The sequence below is a fragment of the Elaeis guineensis genome, chromosome 5 (genome assembly GCF_000442705.2).
Source record: "Elaeis guineensis isolate ETL-2024a chromosome 5, EG11, whole genome shotgun sequence".
Lineage (NCBI taxonomy): Eukaryota > Viridiplantae > Streptophyta > Magnoliopsida > Arecales > Arecaceae > Elaeis > Elaeis guineensis.
The window spans coordinates 2,396,206-2,419,782 of record NC_025997.2 but is presented as its reverse complement, the minus strand read 5'-3'; the positions used below and the strand labels follow the sequence as shown (position 1 = coordinate 2,419,782).

Genomic DNA, 23,577 nt, shown 5'->3' with positions numbered 1-23,577 from the left:
TAATCTGAAATTTTCTCCCTTTTCAGTCTTCATGCATTTTATAATAATGTGCTTGTTGAGAGGGTCATGAATTCCATATATTGAGTTCGATCTTTATTAAAATTTCTGATTTCCATCATCTAAAACTTCTAAACTTTGCAACTTATCTGATTTTTTTTTCCTCCACTGTTGTTTCTTGAACTTGGCCTTGCTCACCAAGAAGGAAACTGAGAAGAAAAAAGGAAACAACCAAGAACTTTGGGTACCGATCATCAATTACTGAAGCATTTTATACCGAGGAAATCCTTCTGGTATAATATAAAAGGTTATGATGCATTAAAAAGGGAAATATAAATAGAGATCCCTGCAGCAACAAAATACCAATATTTATATTGTACATATTATTCTTGATAACATATTGTACATTTTATATGCAGTACTCCCTTATCATACTCTCATATCCAGTCACCCAGGTATTACATGGTGTAAAAGAGGAGTGGAGTAACTTCATTTTACCCATGCAATTTCGGATAAAGTGTATCATTTATCGTCCTAGCTACCAAACTACCATGCAGATGCTACTATCTTTGTCCTTTTGAGTGCCAGTTTCCATTCAGATGATGCCTGAGAGTATTCCCACATCAAGATAAGAAAAGCTGGGTGTCCAAGAAAGGGAAGAATAGGAAGGAGAAGATGCTGGTGATAAGGAGTGTGGGTCATATGAAGAGGTGGTTGAATGGGATGGCTTTCTCACCAACAACGGCACCACATCTTCTAACAGCCCTTGTGGGCTCTGCATGAGATCTTCAAGAAACCCCTGCTGCGAAATGTCCTCTCTGACTGGACTCTGCACAACAACCTCCAGAACATCTCCTTCTGGGCTTTGGTCTCCGCTGACCCCAGGCTGCAACTGCTGCTGTTCCATGACCGATGGGCTCCACACTGTGCTCTCTGTAAGTGGGTAATCAGCTACATGTGTCTGCATGCTCATGGATTGGATCCTCGGTTTCTTAGACACATGAAGGTTGGTAGTTGAGTAATCATGGGGCCGGGATAAGAAGAAATGTGAGTAAGTGTAATGGAGGTGGAGGCCTTCATAGGTGACAATGAGCGTTTCTGGATCATCTGTTGACCTTTCCACCTGCTTCTTGGCATTGCATCTTGGGTTGGTGCACCTGTAGTAGCTCCTGGCAGCAAACATGAGGAAAACAAGCGAAGAAAAAGAAAATTTTCAGATCATGGCAGTGATGCAGAATTTCAGGGATTTTGATAACATTTTTGCAAGGCTTGGATGTCGACTTGCTTGTGGATGTAAACTCCACGAGGGAAACAAAATGGCAGCATGTGGTGTGGCTAAAGGTTTAAATTAGGTGGCTTTAAGTAAAGTCTGGTGAGTTTTTACTTCGTGCGGGTTTATATTTGTCATGCAGGTTTATATTTGTCACATATGGAAGCAGGTCCACTGAACAGAAGATGCGAGACTAACGCGCTTGATTTCCACTTAAGCTGGTGTGGAAGGATCAAAAGTAGAGCGAGATATGCCTTTTGGAATGGAAAGCAAAAGGCATGAATTCAGAATAGGCAGGCATCCAATTCCAGGGTGTAGGTGGGCTGTGGCTTATTTATGAGTTTACCCCCAAAATAGGAGGATTTCTGGAGATAAAACATCCAATGTGGAAAGGGTTGTTTCCACTCATATTGCACCTTCCGATACACATTTTTTCTCATTTATGGAAATTAAGTACAAACTGTAAGTGATCTCCTTGTCTAAGAGAGATTTCTGTGTGCGGAATTCTGGTTTAAAAAAAAAAAAAACAGAGGGAGAGAGAGAGAGAGAGAATTCTGGGTGCAGAAAAAGCGACAGAAGCTTATAGTTTTCTTTTTGGTGTCTCCAGACTGCTGAAAATTGTTAAATGTAAGGGTAGCCATTCTATGGTTATAGAAATTTGGTACGTTCAGGTGGTTGGGGCACGTCTATCCTGTTCTCTGGTGGAGGATTTGTCGGTGACTCGAATGGTGGACGTGGGAGCTCAAAATCCAGAGACCCAAGTGAGCTTACATTTTTAAAAAATAATAATAATAAAAATAAATAAATAAATAATTACACTTCCATGCAAATTAGAAAAAACTGGAAATTACATGAAAGAGTAACGGTCATCCCACAGCCTTCATATGCTCAACGTTGCAAGTAGTAACTATATAACGTTCTTGTTTTTCAAAAATTATATAATGTTTTTGTTTTACCTTTTTTCTTTTTTGTTTTCTCCTTTCTATTGGCACAACTAGGGAAAAGGAAGAAAAAGAGGTGTTATTATATATGTTCAGGGACCTCAACGTAGTGACATCATTGGATTGGAAAAAATATTTGAGGAGAATTACAGGGCAAGAGGGGGAGAGAAGAAGGCGGCGGCGGCAGCAAGAAAGTATGGCCGAATGCAGTAAAACATAGCATCCCTTGAAGACAAGCATAGTCATATGAATTTTAGGTAACAACTAACAAGTTATCAGCATTTTAAAGAGTAAGCTCTTATGAGACTCAAGATTGGACCTCGGATTAGGACTGTTCTTGATGGATTTCTGCCCATACTTCCTCCACTTGTAGCCATCGTCAGCAAGCCCATTCCCGCAGGTCTTGATCCTTAGCGTATACTTACTCTCCATCTTACCCAATCCCTTCTCCGGTAATGAAATACTGCAAGAAGAGGAGCAAATGCATGGCCAGTTAAACACAATCCAAAGGCCTAGGAGTTGCCAAGACAAACAAAATTGAGTTTAAATGAAGAAGAAAGGCTTCATGAAACATACATGGGTCGGGAACCGCCGTGACCATCGGATTCACCACTCTGAAAGGTTACAGATAGTGCACTCTCGACGTCCCCAATCGTTGGACCCGAGTAGACTGTTGAGATAAGATTGTTGATCATGGATTCACGGCTTGTGTCTGGTTCAGGTTCTGTGACCTTGGGCGAGACGAAGAAAGGCGTGGTATCATCAAGGAGCTCCCTCACAAGCTCCTCACAAGAAGCATCAAGCCAATTGGCCTCCGAGTACTCATCTACTTCTTCCATTGGATTTGAAGTGTAGCAGGACTGATTAAAGGAAAGGATAGGAGGATTATAGGATGTAGGAAGGAAGAATAGACTGGAGAAGGGATCGGGACAAACTAGGAGGCTTCAACCGTGCATTGCGTTCATGCAGATGCTGAGCCTTTTAAAGCATCAAGCCACACAGAATTTACCATCTTCCATGACCAAAATGCCCATGCGTTAGTGGCGAACCGCTGCTACAATACTTCCGTCTATTTTCCTCTATTGTTAAGATTAAAGACGTTATCTTATTGTTAACCAAAACCACCTGAACCGCAATTGCCTTTTTCAATTAATGCAAAGGTCAACCACTAAAGGATGATGGATGGACTATCCAACTAACGTTCATGGATGTTCTCTCGTCAAAATATTGTTCTCAAGTACAAAACAGGGCTGTCGAAGCGAAGGAAAATGGTTAATTGGATCGAGAGAGTTGGGGGGGGGCAGAATTGCAAGATTATATGCGCGCAGTTGAGACACTATAGCTTTCCTATCAATCCACAACCACCACACCACAGCAAATGCCCCCAAATAATTAAGTCCTCCTACCTAACCTGCCTCCTTCCCTTGTGACTGCAAGAATTGATTCCCCTAAAATACCCCCAACGAGAAACCATAAGACTTGCATCCCAAATATATGAGGGCATGGGGACAGGAGTTCTTATCAACAGCACCATAAATGACCGACATGTGCTCATCTCTAATTCCGTGACTCTCCATGGAGCAAACAATCGACCCAAGTTGCTCATGAACCCTTGATTCTGAACCCACTCAAGTTAGATTTTCTTTTTTCTCCCTCTTTTTATTAAGAATATAAATCCGATCGAGTAGAATCAACCATAAATAATCAACGCTTATTCAAAATTTGGGCTTGAAATTAACTCCCTCCAACTTAGGCTACAATTTCAAACGCATTTCCACATGTACCTGAACCTATCGCCTTATTCAGACCCCAAGCTCAGTCAAAATTGGCTGGCTCACAATTTTGTCCTTCTCGAGCCCTCTCTCCCGCTCTCAGTTACGGGCAGTTTGGTCACCACATGTTCCAAGTATGGTCACCAAGCATCCTAATCATATAAAATATCGCTCTGACATCCACCATATCCAACCAATGAGGGCAATTGCATGCGAGCGAGGGAAGATTAGAGTGTCCCATAAGTTTTTTTTTTTTTTTTTTTTACGTGGGTTGACTTTGGAGAGCGGAGGAAGATGTGACGTTGGAATGTTCTGAGTGAAAGGAACAAAAGAAATTAAAGCCGAGGCAGAAGGAGACAAGACGTTGACCGGCAGCGGGAGGGTGGGGATGGGTGAGCCAGCTCGTTGTGCTGGGCGAGAGGACGAGGAGTGTAGGGCGTATAGCCACGGAGTCAGCGCCCACGTTGCGGAACCGTGAAACCGGAACATGGGATTACGGGGACGACAGGGAGAGGAAAGTCAACGGCCGGTGGGGCCCATCATGACGATTACATTAAGTGGTCGCTGCTTGGATTTTGTCCGCTCGTGTCACATGCAACGTGTGAAGCAGTTGGATATGTCTTCCCCCGACGGACCCCATAGGATGAACGGTACCTAACCCTTCTGGCGAGATGTAGAGAGAGAGGATGCACCATTAAGAGGTGGTAAAAAGATGTTTACTCCTAGTCAAACCTGAAACCGAGAGGTAAAAATAAGTCAGAACCTCGAGCTTTGACTTCTTCACAAGGGGCCTGATGGGACCCCTATGCTTCCACTCCACGTCCTCGCAGGGCTTCCATAATTAATCCATGCGGGGACCACGTACGCGTGCACCACTCGCGGCCTTTTGTGTTGGCAGTGGGTAAGATGCCCTGGCCAGAGGCCTCACTAATCAAACGTATTTATCTTGTGCCACGTTATCTACAAAATAAAATGTAGCTATTTACCGCCTAGAGATTTTCTTGAAGGCTCTCGTGATCCCGAAATAATAACCACAGGCCCGGTTCCAGCCAGTCGGCCCAACAATTGGAGTTGGGTTACCAGCCCAATTGAACTGAGTCTGCTCTCCAAACTTGTCAGTCTAACCCAGCCACCAGCTGACCGACTAAAATCAAAAAAAAAAAAAACAAATTCTTTGAATGTTTAAGTTTGGCTATCACTGCTTCAAAGGTTTTACAGCAAAATTCAAAACTAACAGACCCCTTAAAAGTTCATAAAAACTGTCACCGAGTCCATCCTGGATTCATTATCATGCCATACATCTGATTAGTTATAAGAAATCCTGGAGAAGGATTTATATATAATTAAATATAGAAGTCTAATAATGACAAACACCCATGAGCATGCTGACCTGGGTATAGCCACAGATTGTCACGTGAATACATATTAGTATTTATTTTATTAAGAAAAAAAAAGGAATATGATTAATGTTAGACATGTAGAAACCACCTAACAGCAATATCTTAAGAAAGTTAATGGAGATATATCAACTCATGCTTGTCATCGAAACACATGTGAGAGATCCACCACTTCAACTAGAAGGGCTAAAGGCCAGGCAGGTTATCAAATAACTGCAATTAAGGAGCACAAGGGCTTCCTGAAAATTATCCATCATAGCCTCATTTCTTTCATGCATTAGCGCTAAGACCATTACAGAGTGTATTGGATGTGGTACTGCCGAAGCCAGGCTTCACCTTTCTCATAATAATCTTGCATGCTGAACGTTTGTGTTGCAAAGTGTGAAGAAGCTGCGTAGGTTGCTGCACCTCTCCATGCATCTAATATTGGATCTGATGCTCTTACAACCTTTAAAGGGGAGAGATACGGGCGAATTTGCATGATCCCAGCCTCCAAGCGAGGCACCAAACCAGGGAAGAGAGAACTGCCACCAGTAACAAGTATTGAATTACTGATGCGGTCCTTAACAGCATCATCCACCGTAGACAGCCTCCGGAGTGAGACTCCAACCATCTCATCAAGGCCAGCTTGATCGACTCCGACCATGTTGGGCTGGAATAGGATTTCAGGGCATCGGAAACGTTCAACACCAATAACAATTTGGAAATCTTCTGCAGTGAGAGGACGGAACCGGGGGAGTTCAGGGGTCCCTTGAAGCGGCACCATGTCAGATTTAGCAACAAAAGTTGGGTCAATATCCTGCAAAAGGATTGACAAACAGATCACATCTAAAGGTGATACCAATCATTCATCAGGACCAATCCAGACTACTTTGAGCGAATCCTTGCTTATGCAATGCCGGCTAAACCTGAACTTCTGTTTAGGATTTGTAATTTGTACCAAAGAGCTTGTCTGAATTTCAAATGTCATTAATTAATAATTAAGTTCATGTGTCAAGATTTGTAACTTGTACCAAAGAGCTTGTCCGGATATCAAATATCATAAATTAATAATTAAGTTCGTGCATCAGTATATGGTTCAAAATAATAGCCCAACAGATTTTTCACATACAGGAAAAATATTCATGTCACAGGAACCCATATGTAACAATATCTAGAAGAATATAAGAATTATTTGTGCAAGGCCACAAGAGATGGTACTGTAGGTGGACGGTAACAACTAAAACATCTTGATAACATATGTCCGGTGACCTGACTATTAGCCAGATCTACATATCAGCCAAGTAACGCAGCGTGCAACAGATACTAGCCTGAGTACTAAAACTGAATTCATTATCTTAACAAGTTGGATCCCAGCCTAGCAAAACTGGACGTGAACTGGTCTAGCTGAAAAGAAAAAAATAAAAAGACTAACAAGTGCGCTGATATTAACCTTACCAATAACTTGATATTATATAGACAAGAAATGTAATCAAGTCAGATTAGAGAACCCAAATTATAGAACACATACCTCATTCCGTAGGTTCAATCCAAGCTGATATTTCAAAAAAGTCTAACTTATGCAATAGGTATAGGAATATATCCTGCAGCCACCATACTCAAAACATATACTAGATCAACAGAAATCCCATGAGGAACTACCTCTCAATCAGACAATGTGTGTAGACTAACAGAAACCATTATTTTTGAGAATTTTTTTTTTTTGAAAAAGAGCTTTTTATAATTTTTTTGCAACATAGTTTCTTCATTAAAAATGATTACTAAAGAAAGCATACAGATTCCCTCAAAGGAAATCATCAGCGAACACAATGCCTTAAAACAAATGAATCCTACCAGCCAATCTTTTGGATGTTGGAGTATGATCCAAACCATGAAGCTTGTAAGATCTCTCGTGTACAGTGAGGCTAACCAAATCAGTGACTGGCTAGCCATGCCGGCTGCAAACGAGCATGGCACTGTCCTCTGGATCTCTGACTTCTCACATGAAATATCTGAGTTTGTTAGTGCAGACAGAGAAGGGTGCTTCATGTAAAAAGGCCTTAACAAGTCTTCAACTACCAATAAAAAGAAAGCATACAATAGAATTCAGTAGTGTGAACGACATCGATGATGAGGAACAGAGACATGGTGAGCAGATAACCAATGTGATTTTGTGCTTTGCAGCATGGATCAGCTTTGTGCCCCTAAATAGGAAAATATATAAATATTTACGAAGAAAGACCTTGCAGTGCAATTGTACAGTTTTTAGTAGGTAAAGACCAACATTACTGAAGGCGACGGTTCTAAAAGCAGTTGCCAGTGGGCTAGCTGGTCACACACCTGCAAGGCTTGTGCTGTGCTGTGCTGTGCTATGCTGTGCACCAGTACTAGCCCACCATTGCACATGCCGGCTGGCACACTGCACCATTGGCACCTAATTCCTTGATAAATGCTATACAGAGATAGGTAGGAAGCCTTGTGTGTTGGAATCCACTTCATAGGCCCTGCATCATTCTCCAATGATGTATTGTTGAGATCCGTTTTGGGGACCTCCATCTATGGTTCTTTATTTTTGCCTCCTCTTTTGCAACATCCCCTTCCCCCACACTGACCAGAACTTATCGGGCGCAGGCTGCAAATTCAACCCATTCCCAAATAGTTTTAAAATCTGCATTTAGCACTATCAAATTTTAACGACAAAATGGAGTAACATAACTTATGTCTGGTTCTCAACCTAACAACGAAGGACCATGAACGACAAATTTTAAAAAATTAATCATTGTGTGTTAAAGAAAAATGTTCATTTTGAAAGTGGCATTCAGGTAAATTAGCCAGAACTTACTACCCCAGCTGAGTAAATTAATAATTAAGTTGATCATGAAGGCAAATTGACCTTGACATTCTGTTTGCAGATACCAAACTTAAATTCTGAGCGGATAATATCTAACACAAATTTGGTTGCAAATGCTAAGAAGCTTTGCATACACATATCTCACAGTTGCGAAATGATGGAATTGAAGTTTAAGAAATAGAAATGGAGCAACATGCCTGATTCTTACCGACAACACCAATAATGGTGACGAATGACGAAGGTGAAAGATAAAGATGAAGAATGCTAAAAGCAAAATCAACTACAAAGGGAACAGGGTGAATGAATGACAAAGGTGAAAGATAAAGGTGAAGAATGCTAAAAGAAAAATCAACTACAAAGGGAACAGGATGAACAGGAATCAATAAGGTGGTACAGAGGAGGACAAGAAGGGGAAAATAGAGGGAGGGAGGGAGGGAGGGGGTTGATTACTAGATCACATTTAACCAATAAATGGACTGTCTTATGAAAAAAACTTGACTTATAAAGCCTATGCATAAATAACCATACATGATACATCACTTCAAAACTCTGGGAAGATAACCAATAACTAAACTAAGGCTTTTCTAAGTAATCGTGCTCAATTAGATCTTCTACAAGGGCCGAAACCTGACCTTTGTTACAACTTACGAAAAGCCAACTAATGTAAAACCCATTTTTAAGGAAAGTCACAAACTAGCTCTTCCAAGTACATCTTAATTTAACTCAAAAAAAAAAAAAAAAACAAAAACCCTTAAATCTATGAGAATTCATTTTTGCATCTATCTCTGATTGCAGTAAATTCCAGCTTGAATTTTAAGCACTGTTTGGAGGCAAAAGCAAATCTGTGATATGCATTTTATGAGTTCAAGTTGTACTAGTGTTGTTGAGCCCAAATTTTTAACAACCGTACCTACATCATGATGAGAAACCCTTCTCATCGCTCAACTAAATGTTGAACAAAAAAAAGAAACAATGAAAGGAAAAAAATAAGTATATAATCCATGAATAAAGGGGAAAAAGTGAATCCAAGTATGCTATCAGAGGCCTCCACTTACCTAATTCTGGATAAAAGGTTTACAAATTACATTGTTTTTTTTCTTTTAATTATCATTATCACCCAAAAGATAAGTGACTGTGCAGTTCCAAATATATTCAAAATTCAAGCAAATGAAAAGCTCCAGATAGACATAGTTGCAGAGATGATAAGTAGTTTTAACATAGTCATAAAGATAACCAATTAATCGTATAACAATTTGGTTCAATCATGAGGATTTTTCCTCAAAAATATTAAAATATTAAAAAAATTAAGAGCGTCTGTCATCCAGGTAACTAATCAACAATTTGGCTCCCATCTTAAAAGCATAAAGTAAAATAAAACTAAAAAATGAATCACTGATTTAAGCTGTGCGATTGACAACATAATATTGCATATTTCCAGTTGAAGATAGCTGCAAAATGCTTGTCAAAGGCACAAGTTGCAGAGGGCTACCCATAACACGAGTCTTCTTCATGAGGGGAAGAGAGAGAGAAGAACAATACTAGCCAGTTGTCAATACAAACACCAGCAGTAGCAGGAAACTAACCTGAAGCCTAGCAGTAACACGTGCTAGTTCTGCTTCATCCTCCTCTTGTCCATTGTCTTCATCATCATTGTCTTTGCTCATCAGTTTATAGAGTTGCCAATCTTCATCTCTAGCTCCAAAAGTGTCTTCACCTTTTCCCCGATCAAATGCCGCAGTTGTCAAGAGGCGCATCCTTTCTTTCTGAGCTGCATTTAAACGCTCGCCACGGCCAACACCACCTGACAAATTCTGATTACCATTCGTGCGGGCACCATTTGTCTTCAAGCGTTTCCTCTGCTCAACTTTCTCAGAAAGTTCCCTGTATCTAGCATGTAATTTTTCCAGGTACAGCTCTGGGTTCTCTCTGCATTTGAATAACGGTATATTACAAAAAACTTAAACATGACTAGGAATCAAGAAAAAACATAGTTTAGCTGAACTAATTATAAGTTGATATTTGTAATGATACTTAAGCTAGAAAACTCTATTTTCTTAAAAATAAAAAGAAAAAAGAAAAAATAAAAATATCAAGGGCTTTAGTGGGACTCTTAAGCCTACATGATTTCCAAAGCGTGAACATTTTTCAGCATTGGACATGACATTACAAGCACCACACTGTTTGGTACCCCAAGGTTAGAGTAGCACGGTTATGTCAGCAAAATGGCAATTAAGACTCCTAAATGTTTTAAAAATAAAAAAGGCATTTAAGACTTGAATATTTCAAGTGCCAAACAATACTAACCTACATACAGGGACCAATCTAACAAAGCATCAACATATCATGCTGTTTTCTTCTTTCATAGAATAGGACAAGAGGTGCAGGATTTCTAAAAAGTATCACTAATTTCTCAAGTCTCTAGAAGTCAATGTATTTTGATATATTTTCCTTGTATGTTTATATATTCCTGTGTTTGTTTGAGCTGGCGATGGCATGGTCGCTGAATTCTCAAATATATTGGGGCACCTGGATAAACCAAGCCAGGTACAATAACAGAAAAGATAGAAGCAGCAATTGGAAAAGGATATTCATGTATTTATTGCAAAAGATTTAACACGAACATACAGATCGATCACTTTATTTTCTTCCCAAAAAAAAAGATTCTTAGAAAAATCAAAGGACCCCCATGCAGAAATTTCAGAATTGTTAAGAAACAAGATAGCATACAAGCGTTTTTCTTCTTCTTGTTGGTTTTGTTTCTCTCGCATTGATTCCTCTTCAAAGCGTTTCTGTTTAGCACGCAATCGGCCCTCAGATGTGGTCTTGAGAAATGTCTGTTTCCTTTTTTCTTTTAGCTGCCACATAAAAAGGTTCAATGTCAGCATTTTATTAAAATTGAAAAGCAAGCAGTGATCTATTCTCCAAGAGTTGCTAACAGCAGAACAGCTATCAGGGATGACAAATAACTATCCAAATTTATCAGTACAGAAAAATTTTTGCCCGCAATCTAGAAAAAATAGTTTATAACAGCAGTACTTTGGGCCAGATATAGTTTATTTAAAAAGATATTCATAAAAAAGTATTGGATATGGAGCTTGCCACACCTGCTCTGGTGTCAACATGTCATCAGGGACATTGGTAAGTGGATATTTTTCTGCTAATGAAGCATCTATTCTCTCCTCAGTTTCATTGGGCTCACCCTTTGCTTTCCTTAAGGATTGTGTTATTTTTTGAATAGCAGACTCAATTTCTTGCCTGGAGTCATACCCTGTTTTGGATAGAATAGATGAAATTTCAGTTTCCTCCACCTGACCAAGCTGCTGCAGAAGATCTTTCAAACCATGTAATTCATTTTCCATCTCTGATATTCTAATCGATCTCTTTGCTGCAGCCATATCTCGCAATCTTTGGCCTTGTTTTTCCTTTAGGGCTGCCTTTCTCGCAAGTTCTTCTTCAGATGGTGCCTCTTCTTGTGGGGGAGGAACCCATGGTAGCTGCCAACTCCTGGTCTTTTCTTCAGCTTCTTTCTTCCCTTTCTGCACCAGAAGTAGACTTTATCAGATAAATAGTAAGAGTCCAATTAGCTGCAATATGGATCAAATGGTATGCAGAAGCCTTCTCCCACCTATCCTAGCACTAGAAAGTATTTTCCACTATTCAATACTCTGGACGCTCTATTTCTGCAATTTAATGTAAACGGCTAACCAACCAGAAGTGGCAAAGTGACCTGTCCATTCTGGCAGGCTAAGAAGTTCAAGAAGTAGCTTCTCCAAACTTTAGTTTATACATCATGCAGGCCCCACTAAAAGCCTGGTCACCAACCTTTTCTTGATGGAAGATATGACGTCCACTTGTTATGCAAACCCTCAGCAAATCATTGACATCATCAAGTAGCATATTCCTGACTAACCTGACATTATTCTATCATTGCAAAGGAACCACCTTGAATTCAAACTCTGTAGGTACCAAATTCCATTATGGCCATCTTAGTGAACTCTCAAGCAACAAGTTTTCTGAAAGCAATACTGTGTCTAAAGTGCATTATCAGCATTCCTATCATTTTAAGTATTTTACACAAGTGCAAGTGTCCTGTTTGGAACCATCTCTAACGTTTGTTGTACATAAAACCATCTAAATAAGACCCTAGTGGAACAACTAGACACATGCAAAATAATGTTAAGAGATGGTGGATGCTTGGAAGCAAGTGCATAGAAAGTTGAACGAATTTTGCTAGGTACAAGTACAATTAGAAGTTAATAAAGAATTGGATGCCTTTTCTAGTAGCTAAATGGATGCATTGTGATTGACTTAGCAAGATGAGCAATTACTGCGACAAATAGGAAATGAGACATGATCTCAGGAACACCTAAAAACAGCCAATTTATTTTCCTCCCATGTTAAGGACAAGTAGGCCCACAACAAAACACACAAGCAATAAGAAATATTGAAGAGGTGTGGTGTACATGTGATGTATGCACAGTGCTTCCTAGGTGAGAATCAGTACCAAATGAAGGGTGGGGAAGGAGGGAAGGACAACTGCCCCTGAAAATCTGGAAATTAGAAGGATTTGAGTCATCATAATAGAAATGGAAACTTCTTGAACGCACTTCTCTTTGAGGCTTTGATGACAGTTCTTGTTAGATGCAACCACCATTTGGAACTCTTCTTAGGTATAGCCTCTTTTATCCAAACTCACTGCCCATCAAGGTTTCCAATACAACTGGAATAGCATGGTACGAACAGTACCGTGGACTTTCCAAAAGGTTTCCAAGGTTGATACACAATGTGCCGTACAGAAAGTAGTCCCATACCATGTGCCAGCAGCTGGTACTGTACCATATCACTGGCAAAAAAACGGTTAAAAGGTCCAACATTGATATTTGAAATCTTGCTCCCTATGGTTCTCTCTAGTCTCAGCACATCATAGTTATTTCTTACTCATTGAGGTAGGCCCCACCACATATCACATTCTAATCCCCAACCACTGGTGATACAATTCAAGCCGGATTTTGTCCAATTTTTCACGAGAAAAAAAGTGGTGCTATGATTCTCTAAATCTCAATCACACATTTTCAAAAGAAACCTCTAATGAATATTTGAAGAAGAAAGAGAAGGATAGCAACCTCCATCGATCTTTGTCTGGCCAAGATTTTTTTATCCCCTTTTGTGGATCTTCTGTTATATCTAGGACTCCAAATTGTTACAAGGTAAACTGACAATCCCAGGGAGCCTACATATGTGATTGACGTGATTTTTTTGCATTCTTTTTGTAATCTGTGTGACTATTTCCTTTTTCCTAGTCTACAAGAAATGCTTTCTATTGGATCTTAAAAACATTTCAGGCTTCAAATGATGATGTCACTGTGTCCACTGACAACAACTTGAATAGTACATGCTAACTATACATACACTAGACCAACTTTTAGGTACATTAGTTTTTAGATGGTATTCAAAACTTCTAAGTTTAGAAGCTAAATTTAATAACTAGAACATGAATAATAGATGTTAATTGTTGAATTGAACCATGCATTACAATTACTATTATTGTTATCACTTAATATTGGCATCTTTTGTATGGTTGCACCTTAATGGTCAACTGCTAACAATTGCACACCCCCCACCCACACACACACACAAAAAAAAAGGGAGAAAAAAAATGCAAATTCCTGACCAAACAGTAACAGCGAGCCATGGCATGTCTATACAACAAACAACAAAATGGTGAATGTATGCAAACAGAACAAGCCTATTTATGATTAATGTCTCTAAATACTCTTCTCAAACTGAATGAATCAAAATTTTCACTTGGTGAACATTGAGAACATATGGTAGAATGACCATGTCCAAATGACAACAAGCTGCTCAAGTACTTAGATAAGCAAAATCATTCATAAATTATGGGATTTTTTTTTTTTTGTATGTATACCCTTCTAAAGATCTTAAATTATGTATATACTCTTGTAGATTTACTATTTACATGAATACTCTTATAATTATTTCTTTTCACATATGTACTTTTATAAATATCTGAATTTTCATTTGTACCCTTGCAAGTTTACTGTTTACACATATACCGCTATAAATTATTTCTTTTTGCATGTATACCTTTATAAAGTATTTCTTTTTGCATACCTTTAACTTAATTAAGTGAAGATGTAGAAAAAAATAACCTATAGGGGTATACACAATACTAGCAGATAAGTGAGGGCATACATGCAAAAAGAAATAATTTATAAGGGTGTACATGTAAATAGTGAATTTATGAGGGTAGACATGTAATTTTAGATATTTATAAGGGTATAGATGCAAAAAGAAATATTACAAGCATATACATATAAATAGTGAAGCAAGGGTATACACTCAACTTCAGATATTTATAAGGGTATACACATAAAAACCCTAAACTCCTTCATCATTGTGTTTTTAGAACCTGAGTTTAATAGAAACCTCCTGTATAATACACACCAATCCGTAACCTTGCAAATAAAATACATTCATGATCCTTTTAAAAGATTGGTGACTTACCCATTCAATGGCTCATATTATACACACTTGCGCACAAACACATATAAAATATACACATATCACCACCACCACCCCCCAAGCCTACTCTCATCAAAGATGGGGTTGACTACATAGTGCAACACAAAAGTTAATAAGGCTTCATAAGAGGACTGAGCAGATTTCAAGTTTGGATGTTATCTACTCATAGAAAGATCTAATTTAACCACTTATTGTTTCTTTAAAGATTAACAGCAGGTGATTGAACCAGTAATGATCTGAAAGCAATGTCATTGTGCGGTACATGGACTGCAGGTGATTTGAACAGGACCTCTTTGGATCATCCATGAATTGAAGCAGATCCAAAATCACATATTTTATGAGCACCTTATCATGATCTCAATCCTCTACAAATTGGTATTCACTCCTATTCAAGACAGATTTAAGCAAGAAAGGTGCTTGCCATGAATCTTTTTATATGGTTGGTCAGCTGGTGAGGATCTACTTGTTGCAGTCATGAAACTTAGGAACAGCCCTCCAAAATTTTCCTGGACCGTGAAAAGACTCTGGATGAACTGCGAAGGTAATAACTTTTGGTGTAGGTAGGACAGCACATCTCAAAGCATTAAAGCAAAAGAGCTAAATAGCACACACGAACATATAATTTTGATAAAAATTACAGAGGTATGGAGCTTTTAGCTGAAAATCACCAGACAACCATATGCCTCACCAGTCCCCTTGTTTCCTGCCCCCCATGTGATTTATGAAATGATGGGCATCGTTCCAGGTTCTTTTAACCTACTACATGTAAAGATAGCCCCATGGATGTATAATCACCGCTCCACATAGGACTCATTTGGTTCACAGAAAGAATTTTCCTCATTGGGATGTTTTTCCTGAAAAGCTGGAGCCTAGGTATATAATGCTTGAGAAAGTGGTTCTTGTATGTTAGGATAACTACGGGAAAGTGACACATTTTAGAATGGCTTACATTTGGTTCTTGGGAAACTTGTGTAAAATACTTGTTATGCCCTTAATAAAGGGAAAGACTTTACCCCATTCTATCTAAAAGCTTAAGGGCACTTTCAGAAGAAAAAATACCCCAATTCCAACTGGTGGGAGTTAGACTCATGAAATGTGATTCTCACAGGAAAACTAGTTTTCCATCTCTCTCCTCTGAAAACTACAGTCAAACATAAGGTATTTTTCCATTTTTCCATTGACCACACTTCCCCCCTCCTCTTCCCGCAAACCAATCAAGTCTATAATGTAACAATTATGCAACACAAGCTATCTGGACAATATGTCAGAAAATTTACCACCTAAAACAATACAAAAATGACCAAAAATCATCAGAAAATATCACAGTGCAATCCAAACTCTATATCAATCTTGTGTACAGATTCTAGAACACTATTTGAGCATAAAACAATCAAAAAGAAAAAAAAAAGCCATGAACTTGCTCCAAAATGAGTACTTGCATGCTCAAATGGGCATATTGCATCAAATTAAGTCTTCCAAATATCAGCTAACTTGTTCAGCCCTATTATCTACTTCTAAAGGTCCTAGAAGACTTTATATGTATAATAACTATTTGCACCCAGCAATAATGGAGATTAGTGAGGAAAAGGGAGAGTCCAAATCAGAGGAATACAATAATAGTGTGATGGCACTGTCAGGAGAAGGGACCAGCTATGCCCAGACCTTCTGTCATACAAGAGTATAGTATTCTCCCAGCATAGCACGGTAGGGAATACTCTGTTCCCTTTAAGCTTAAATTTAGTCTACCAAAATAAAAAAAAAAGGTTTTTGAAAAATAAGCATGAAAGCAAAGAAGAAAACAGCGAGTTTCTGACCTGAAATAATTGCAGTTCTGATGCATAATCCAAAGCTACATAACAGTGTTCCATCTTTAGTTCCTCGGCCTTTTCCCATGTAATGCTGGACCTGTGGTAGCACATTTACACATAAAAATTGCAAGCAAACCCAGAAAGGAACAGTTCACTGTCAATTAAATTAGATCTAAAGTGCAGCAAGATACACACATACATGTGATAGGGGTACTTGAGGGAAAGAAGCTGCTTCAGATAGTCAGTAACATGATACCCACCAATATTTGTTCTGCAGCATGCTTCCAGAACAGGCTCCCCTTTAACAAACTAAAAGACCATATATGGTGAGGCTCCAACTCATAAAGAGAAAATTCAGTTGAGTATAAGACGCATGTACGCATGCATGCATGCATGCACACATGTATCCAAAAAGTTGTTTCATGCATGAGCCATTACATGCTAAAAGCATTCTGATTAATTATACATGAGAACACCTTAAGGCATATATTATTTTTTATGCATGATGTAACAATTTAACATATGACAAATCCAAGATAAAGTATAGAGCAATTATTCTCATACTACATACAATATAACAAAACCAGCAAGAGTAAAAAAACAACCATGTAGAGCAAAAATGCGTATTATCTGCAAAAAAAAAAGGGGGCAAAACTAATGTCATCCTTGAAGTCATATATTAAAGAATACATTGTCATCCAATATTAAATTGATTAATGTCTTATAGAGCAAATTGAATAAAACCCCTTCTCTTTTTTGAACCAGAGATTAGAGTCGTCTTGCTTGGCTTCATTCTTTTGATGTCAATACTTTAATATTTTTTATTACTTTTCCTTTTTAAAAAAGTGTGTGAAGTTATAAGATCTCTATTTATATATTCATTTGATAAATTTTAATTGGTTCTGTGAAAAAAGAATTGTTATGGAAAAACCACTATATAATTAAGTATCATATAATAGTTGATTTTTCTCCAAAGGAAAATCAAACTCCTAAAAAGTGAAAAGGTTAAAGAGAACAAGGCAATAAAATGAAGAGTAAACTCTTCGCATTATTCATTCTGCCTACCAGTTTTTGCCTTTTTCTCTCTCTCTCTCTCTCTCTCTCTCTGTGTGTGTGTGTGTGTGTGTGTGTGTGTGTGTGTGAGTGAGAGAGAGAGAGAGAGAGAGAGAGAGAGAGAGAGTTTTCCGGGGGAAGGGGGGGTGAGTGTTGTCCTTAGAAACGTAAATTACAGTAAAGATTCACATCTTAGAGACCATAAACAAGATGGTCGATATCCAAGAATAAATTCCATATAGATGACCATAGGAATGATGGTAATAGCTATAGTGCATAAGTTCAGAGTCCTATACCCACAGCAGCTATGATGCTTAATTTAACTGACAAGATTTTTGAGCAAGCATTTGCTCCGTTGCTCAGATAGCATGTTCTTTAGCTTATACAACCATATACCAAGCTATTTTTGTTATTCTCTCCAACATTTAGGCTCGCATAAAAGTGTTGTATTCAATGAAAACTTAATATCAAGTCGAAATCATCTGAAGTTTGCTCATGGAAAAGGATAAATATTCTATAACAAAGCACATAGGTGGGAAAAGCTCAAGAAGTTTCTAACAAAGATATTATAAAAACCCTAATAAACCAATATACAAGGAGAAAATCTTACTACATGATCTGTTGTCCAATCAATCACCTTTCAACAAATTCAACTAGCGAGAACCAAGTCCTTCGAAATAATGGGAGAAACTTTCATCATCTTCTTGCTTTATCTTTCGTCTTTACACTGTTTGCATCATGCTCTTAATGAAAAGGTGATGGGTTCCAATTGTTTGATTTTAAAAAAAATACCCAAAATGTAATTAAAAAAAAATCCATTGATTTATGAGTCAAAAAAATTCCAATCTTTTTTAGGTGTCTAAATCATTTTATTCATATATAGTAATACTCATTATCACTGATATTAGCATATAGGTGAAAGCAGGCTAACATGCAACCGATAGTTAGTATGCTTTTTTTGGGTCAAAGAAGCACTTCACAATGCCAGTATCTTACCGGGATAACATGGCTTGTTGTCACTCCTGCACAAACAGCAAGACCATCTTCAGTGCAAATTCCATGCTGTTGGTTGAACTTATAGCTGAATGCGGAATCAATACCAAAGGCTGCAATCCCATGGTTCAAACATAAGCAATGGCATGAGAGCATAGCAAACATCACATTAAGCAAGAAATAATAAGTCATTATAAAGAGACTAAAAAATAGAATGATCCTTAGAGAGTAGAATAGACTCTAAGAAAATTCTAGCAGATATTTCTACCTATAGATGGTACACCATAAGTCTCAAAAAGGAGTTCCGCCATTTTACTGCGAGAGGAGATTGGATTGCATACACATTCTGTCATCAAAATAGGATGATCCACCTGCCCTGGCCCAAGGATGACATAAGTGAGTATAACAGAAAAAAAAAAGAGAAGTACTATTGTTAAATTTCTATCTCACTGAAGGAAAAAAAAAAAAAGCAAACTATTTTTGTCAAATTTGTATCTTACTGAAATATTGGTTTGGAATATGAAGCATTCTTTGATGTATATTCAATAAAGAAGAATTTAGACATTATGCATATAAAATACCCAAAAGTTAATGATACAAAATCTATATTGAGGGCCAAAAAATCTTAAAAAATTATGCACCAAGGTATGCCGAACCAATATTGGAGAGGATACCAGCCAGCGATCAGTTCAGCATGGTATAGGTCCGTACTGCGCCATTCTAAGGACTAACAACACAGGAAGAAGGAGAGGAAGGGAGAGGAAGAAGGAGAGGGAAAGGGGGGTGAGAGAGAAGGGGGGAGTCACCTGCATGAATCAATCTATAATCAGGCCTCCCAAGTTCGGCGATCATAACTGAGGAAGAATAGGGAACGAGAGAGAGAGAGAGAGAGAGAGAGAGAGGGATTGGAGGAGGAGGAGAAGCAGCCAAAATAGTGAAGGACCAACGATGGGAGGGTTCAAAGGCTTCAAAGGATGTAGGGAGGGCAAAGGGGAGCAATTGTGATATAAGGAGACAGAGGGACCAGAGGAGACAGAATCCAATGGGTGTAGGCATTGAAAGACGCATGGGCGGCACCTAGGGCGGTGTTTAATAGTTTAGAACAAGACTTATTGATATGTCTGTAATGGCCAACTCAAATTTTACAAACATAATAACACCACCTCTGTTGCATGTTTCATTGACTGCACAGATCAAGAGAAAGAATCCTCCTACTGCAGCCAAGTGCACAAGGATCCTCCTACTGCAGGTTCTAGGGAGGATCAGATGTATACAATCTTACCCTCACATGTGAAGAGGTTGTTTCTGTGTTCAAACCCTTGATAGACTGGTCACAATGGAGCAACCTTACCATTGCACCAAAGCTTGCCGTCTAGAACCTGAAACCAAGAGTATCTAAATTTGTTCTTGAACCTCTGTACTAGCTTTTGATATAGGCTGACAATACATGTTTTCTTCTTTTTTTTTTGTGTGGTTTGGGAGGGGTTATAGGTGGCAAGATGGATTTGCTAAGGTAAGAAAATATAGATAGACGAAGATGGGACATAAGTAAGAAGATAGCAAATTTAAGAAATATGAATCAGATATTTCTGTAGGAAGGATCTCGATGAACGTGGCCACAAAGGAGAAAGGATGTTGACAAAATAAATTAGTAAAAAATCCATAAAGAAGTTATATGAATAATGTGAGGCAGAATCTTTGGAAAATAAAGCAATAAGTATAAAAAGTGATTTGTTCATGCAATCTAAACTGCAGGAATGGTCATAATGGAGGTGGTGATGGTATGGTGTTGGGAAAGGTGGAGCATCTATTTCAGAGGTCTGGAAAGATCAGAGAAAATCTGAGTTTGCAATGGTGTAAAGTAGTAAGATAATTATGGCTTTTACTATAGCAATGGATGAAAAAAAGACTATATGGGTATTAATGCTAATAGTAATTTCATACATCACAATGGTTATAGCATGTCATATATCATGTATCCTAAGACCAAACAAATATGCATAACTCTCTAAAACTGAAAAGTTGGCTAGTACCAACATTGAAGACTGACAGATAACAAGGAAATTCAGATAATAAAACACACGAGCATGATCGTCTTTTTAATCATTTCCTATGACAAACCATGAATATTACACAAATGTACCTGCAAATCATTGGCACCCAATCGCTCGAAACCATAATCAAGCACCTATATCAAAAAAAGGGAATGCATGTAAGAAAATCACAAAAAAAAAGGGAAAAAATAAGAAAAAAGCATGAAGACAATATTTTGATAAATTAATAAAATGAAAACATGAGAATGAACATGAGATAAACATAGAGGAAGGATCAGCAAAAGGTCAGTCTGCAGACTCCAATGAAGCATGAGTGATGCTGTGGGGTAGAACAATAGATAGTATATAAAATGGTTTAGAAATACTAGAACTGGACATTTTCGATGGAAGTGTGAGTCATATAGATTTGTGCAGGCAAAGGAAGTATAAAAGAAAGGAATTTAATAAAGATTTCTGGCCAATTGTAGAGTGCTCCTGATTTTTTACCAAGGAAAAATATAATAAGCAGCTGTTATGTGAAATCTATGATGTGACTGAAGATTAAAAGCATGTTAGACAATCACAATGTGGTCGGCAGCTACGGTGATGTTATAAGTTTTGTTACCACTAACCTTACGATATTTTCATATTATCTAAACAAAGATATTTTCCTTTCTGTTGTTCCATTCCCACTCTGTGTAGTCTCGGGAAATGATCTAGACAGAGTAGGAGCTTGAACATGACTACATCTATGGAAGGAGAGGGCGTGCTTATAAATTCCCTTCTCTCTTGTGGCATTAAGTGAGGGTAGGCAACTTATGAACATTTCACTCTCCAACATGGGAGTTTTTGGTTATATATAGGAGAATATTTATGGTTTAAACTCCAGTTCATAGACTGCAATTTACGTTGGTGGGCCTATATATCAAGTATTTCCAGTGCATAATTACATGGACCATGGTCCATGTTACATCAAAAAATTTACACATCACACATCTTCATGGAAGTATGCATGTTTGCATATCACAAAATAGAAAATTCTTATTAATTTACATTCCTAGATCATACAGTCAGCTGTTCTCACTTCTCATATATATAGTCATGTTTCTTCATTTATATTTTTATGCAGACAACATGCATCAAATGCATTGGTCCCTTGGTCTTGAGTTTCCCAAGCACCCAGCAGTTTAGAGGGGCTGAGGAGAAATATGCCTGAAAATGAGAGCAAGTTCAGAGTATCAAATCAGACCAAGCAATTTAAAAACAAGATAAATAGTATCACTAATTGGTGATTCCTTGAGTAAACAAATAAATAAATAAACAAGCAACTAGCTGTAACATTCTATGAGATCAATTCTTGTATCAAATTCTAATGACTATTTCCACCTAAAGTTAGTTAGCATGGTGAGTAATCTAACATATTCCATTATTTCAAACTGATAGACAACGTTGCTGTCAAAGGCTGAACGATGGGATGTACGCGTGTAGTCAAAGTACTTCATCAATGCAGGATCATGATCGCCAACAATAGTAACAGTTTCCCCTGCATTATAGAAAATCTCCAGATTTAGATTGATAAGAAATCAAGAGTTTAATGCTTTGGAAATTCTAAAGGAAAAACAGTACTCTTTACAAGAAGAAAGATCGTATCAACAAAACCTATCCCAGTGTTCACGGTAATGATAATAACAAAACAAGCAGCCCTTGCTCACGACGGGAAATCTTAAAAATAAGAACAAGAACAAGAAAGAAATTTATTAAAAAAAAAAAAAAGACTCGGGTAATTATAGCACGGATGAGCCTCCCTGTCTCTCTCTCAGGAAAATAAAAATTAAAAAAAAAAAAGAGAGAAGAAAAACTTCTCTCATTGAAAAATCATGCAATTTAGGATGCAGCAGATGCAACAGCGTCGGCATATATAATTCCTTGGTGGTTATCAGAGGATTGGGAGAAAAAAAAAAAGATTTTTTTTTTTTTTTGCAAGAAACCATTCAAAAAACTCAGAGTGTCCAGGTTGGATTTCAGTAAAACAGCACAAAGACGAAATCCTAGTGTCTGTGGTTAGTGCGAGGTTGAGTGGAGAGGGGAATGCCGTACCTGTAGTCTTGTGGCGAGGCCTCTGGACAACGTTTCGGAAGGTGACGCGAGGATCCAACTCCCCCGCCCACCTAGAATACGAGAAAGAGAAAGGGGCGTCGATACAGAAGAAGAAGAAAAAAAACACAACAACAAAAAAATCAAGAACGAAGAACGGTTGGTTAGGGTTTAGGGTTTTGAATATTACCCTATTCGGAAAGCGGAACCACCATTGTCGATAACGATTGGCGTAGCAGAAGAAAAGCAATCATAGTCAGCCTGCCGCGAGGGCCGCCAAATCGAAGGCATCGCTCGTCCCCTCTGTTTTGGAGGGCGGGATGGAGAAATAGGCGAGACTTTGGGTTTCTCTCCGACGACGACGATGCTTTCCTCTTGCCTGGTGATGGAATAAAGAGAGGGACTGGGTATTTGTTTTGGGAACCCGTAGGTGCTGGGAAGGAGGACAGAGCCCATGGTGGGGCTTGCCGTGCAAACAGCAAATCGAAAGCCCGGATCTTATCCGTTGATTCTTAGGTCCGAGTTAGGTTTTTCTCATCCAGGATAGAGCTGGGCTTGGACTCGGATGTTTTCCCCCTGGATCCATGGTGGATTTGGACTTGGATTGAGTTAGCCATGATGGGTCTAGATTTGCTAGATCCATGCCCAATTTGGCCGAAAGAGTTACTCAATAAGGGAAATTCTTTGGGCATCACGGGCGGTATAAAAAATCCGACATGGAGTGCACCACTTTGCACATTTAATGCCTACAATTCTTCTTTTTCGTTTGAAGAGGGTGCCGAGGCCATCGACACCAGGAGGTGGTGGGGGAAGCACGAGCATACGTGACCAAGGGGGGAGGCTAAG

General features: G+C 38.5%; 2 protein-coding genes across 4 annotated transcripts; both read right to left on the bottom strand.

The window, feature by feature from the left end:
* Positions 1-293: 293 nt before the first annotated feature.
* On the bottom strand, positions 294-3,155 carry LOC105044378 (uncharacterized). The gene is made up of 3 exons (XM_010922242.2): positions 2,785-3,155; positions 2,528-2,671; positions 294-1,166 (listed from the first exon to the last, which is right to left on the bottom strand). Exons 1-3 carry the CDS (start codon positions 3,045-3,047, stop codon positions 593-595), a joined length of 981 nt encoding a protein of 326 aa, XP_010920544.1. The 5' UTR covers positions 3,048-3,155; the 3' UTR covers positions 294-592.
* Positions 3,156-5,387: 2,232 nt separating this feature from the next.
* On the bottom strand, positions 5,388-23,220 carry LOC105044376 (actin-related protein 5). 3 transcript variants are annotated; one of them, XM_073257120.1, is made up of 13 exons: positions 22,922-23,220; positions 22,735-22,805; positions 22,056-22,180; positions 20,748-20,792; positions 18,873-18,975; positions 18,608-18,717; positions 16,758-16,867; positions 16,565-16,655; positions 11,312-11,743; positions 10,935-11,062; positions 9,791-10,133; positions 7,211-7,351; positions 5,388-6,176 (listed from the first exon to the last, which is right to left on the bottom strand). In XM_073257120.1, the coding sequence occupies exons 1-13, from the start codon at positions 23,185-23,187 to the stop codon at positions 5,670-5,672; spliced, it is 2,472 nt and encodes an 823-aa protein (XP_073113221.1). In that variant the 5' UTR covers positions 23,188-23,220; the 3' UTR covers positions 5,388-5,669. The 3 variants fall into 3 exon arrangements, with proteins under 3 accessions (XP_073113221.1, XP_010920542.2, XP_073113222.1); XM_073257121.1 differs by having other exon boundaries at positions 5,972-6,960; XM_010922240.4 differs by lacking the exon at positions 7,211-7,351.
* Between the last annotated feature and the right edge of the window lie 357 nt (positions 23,221-23,577).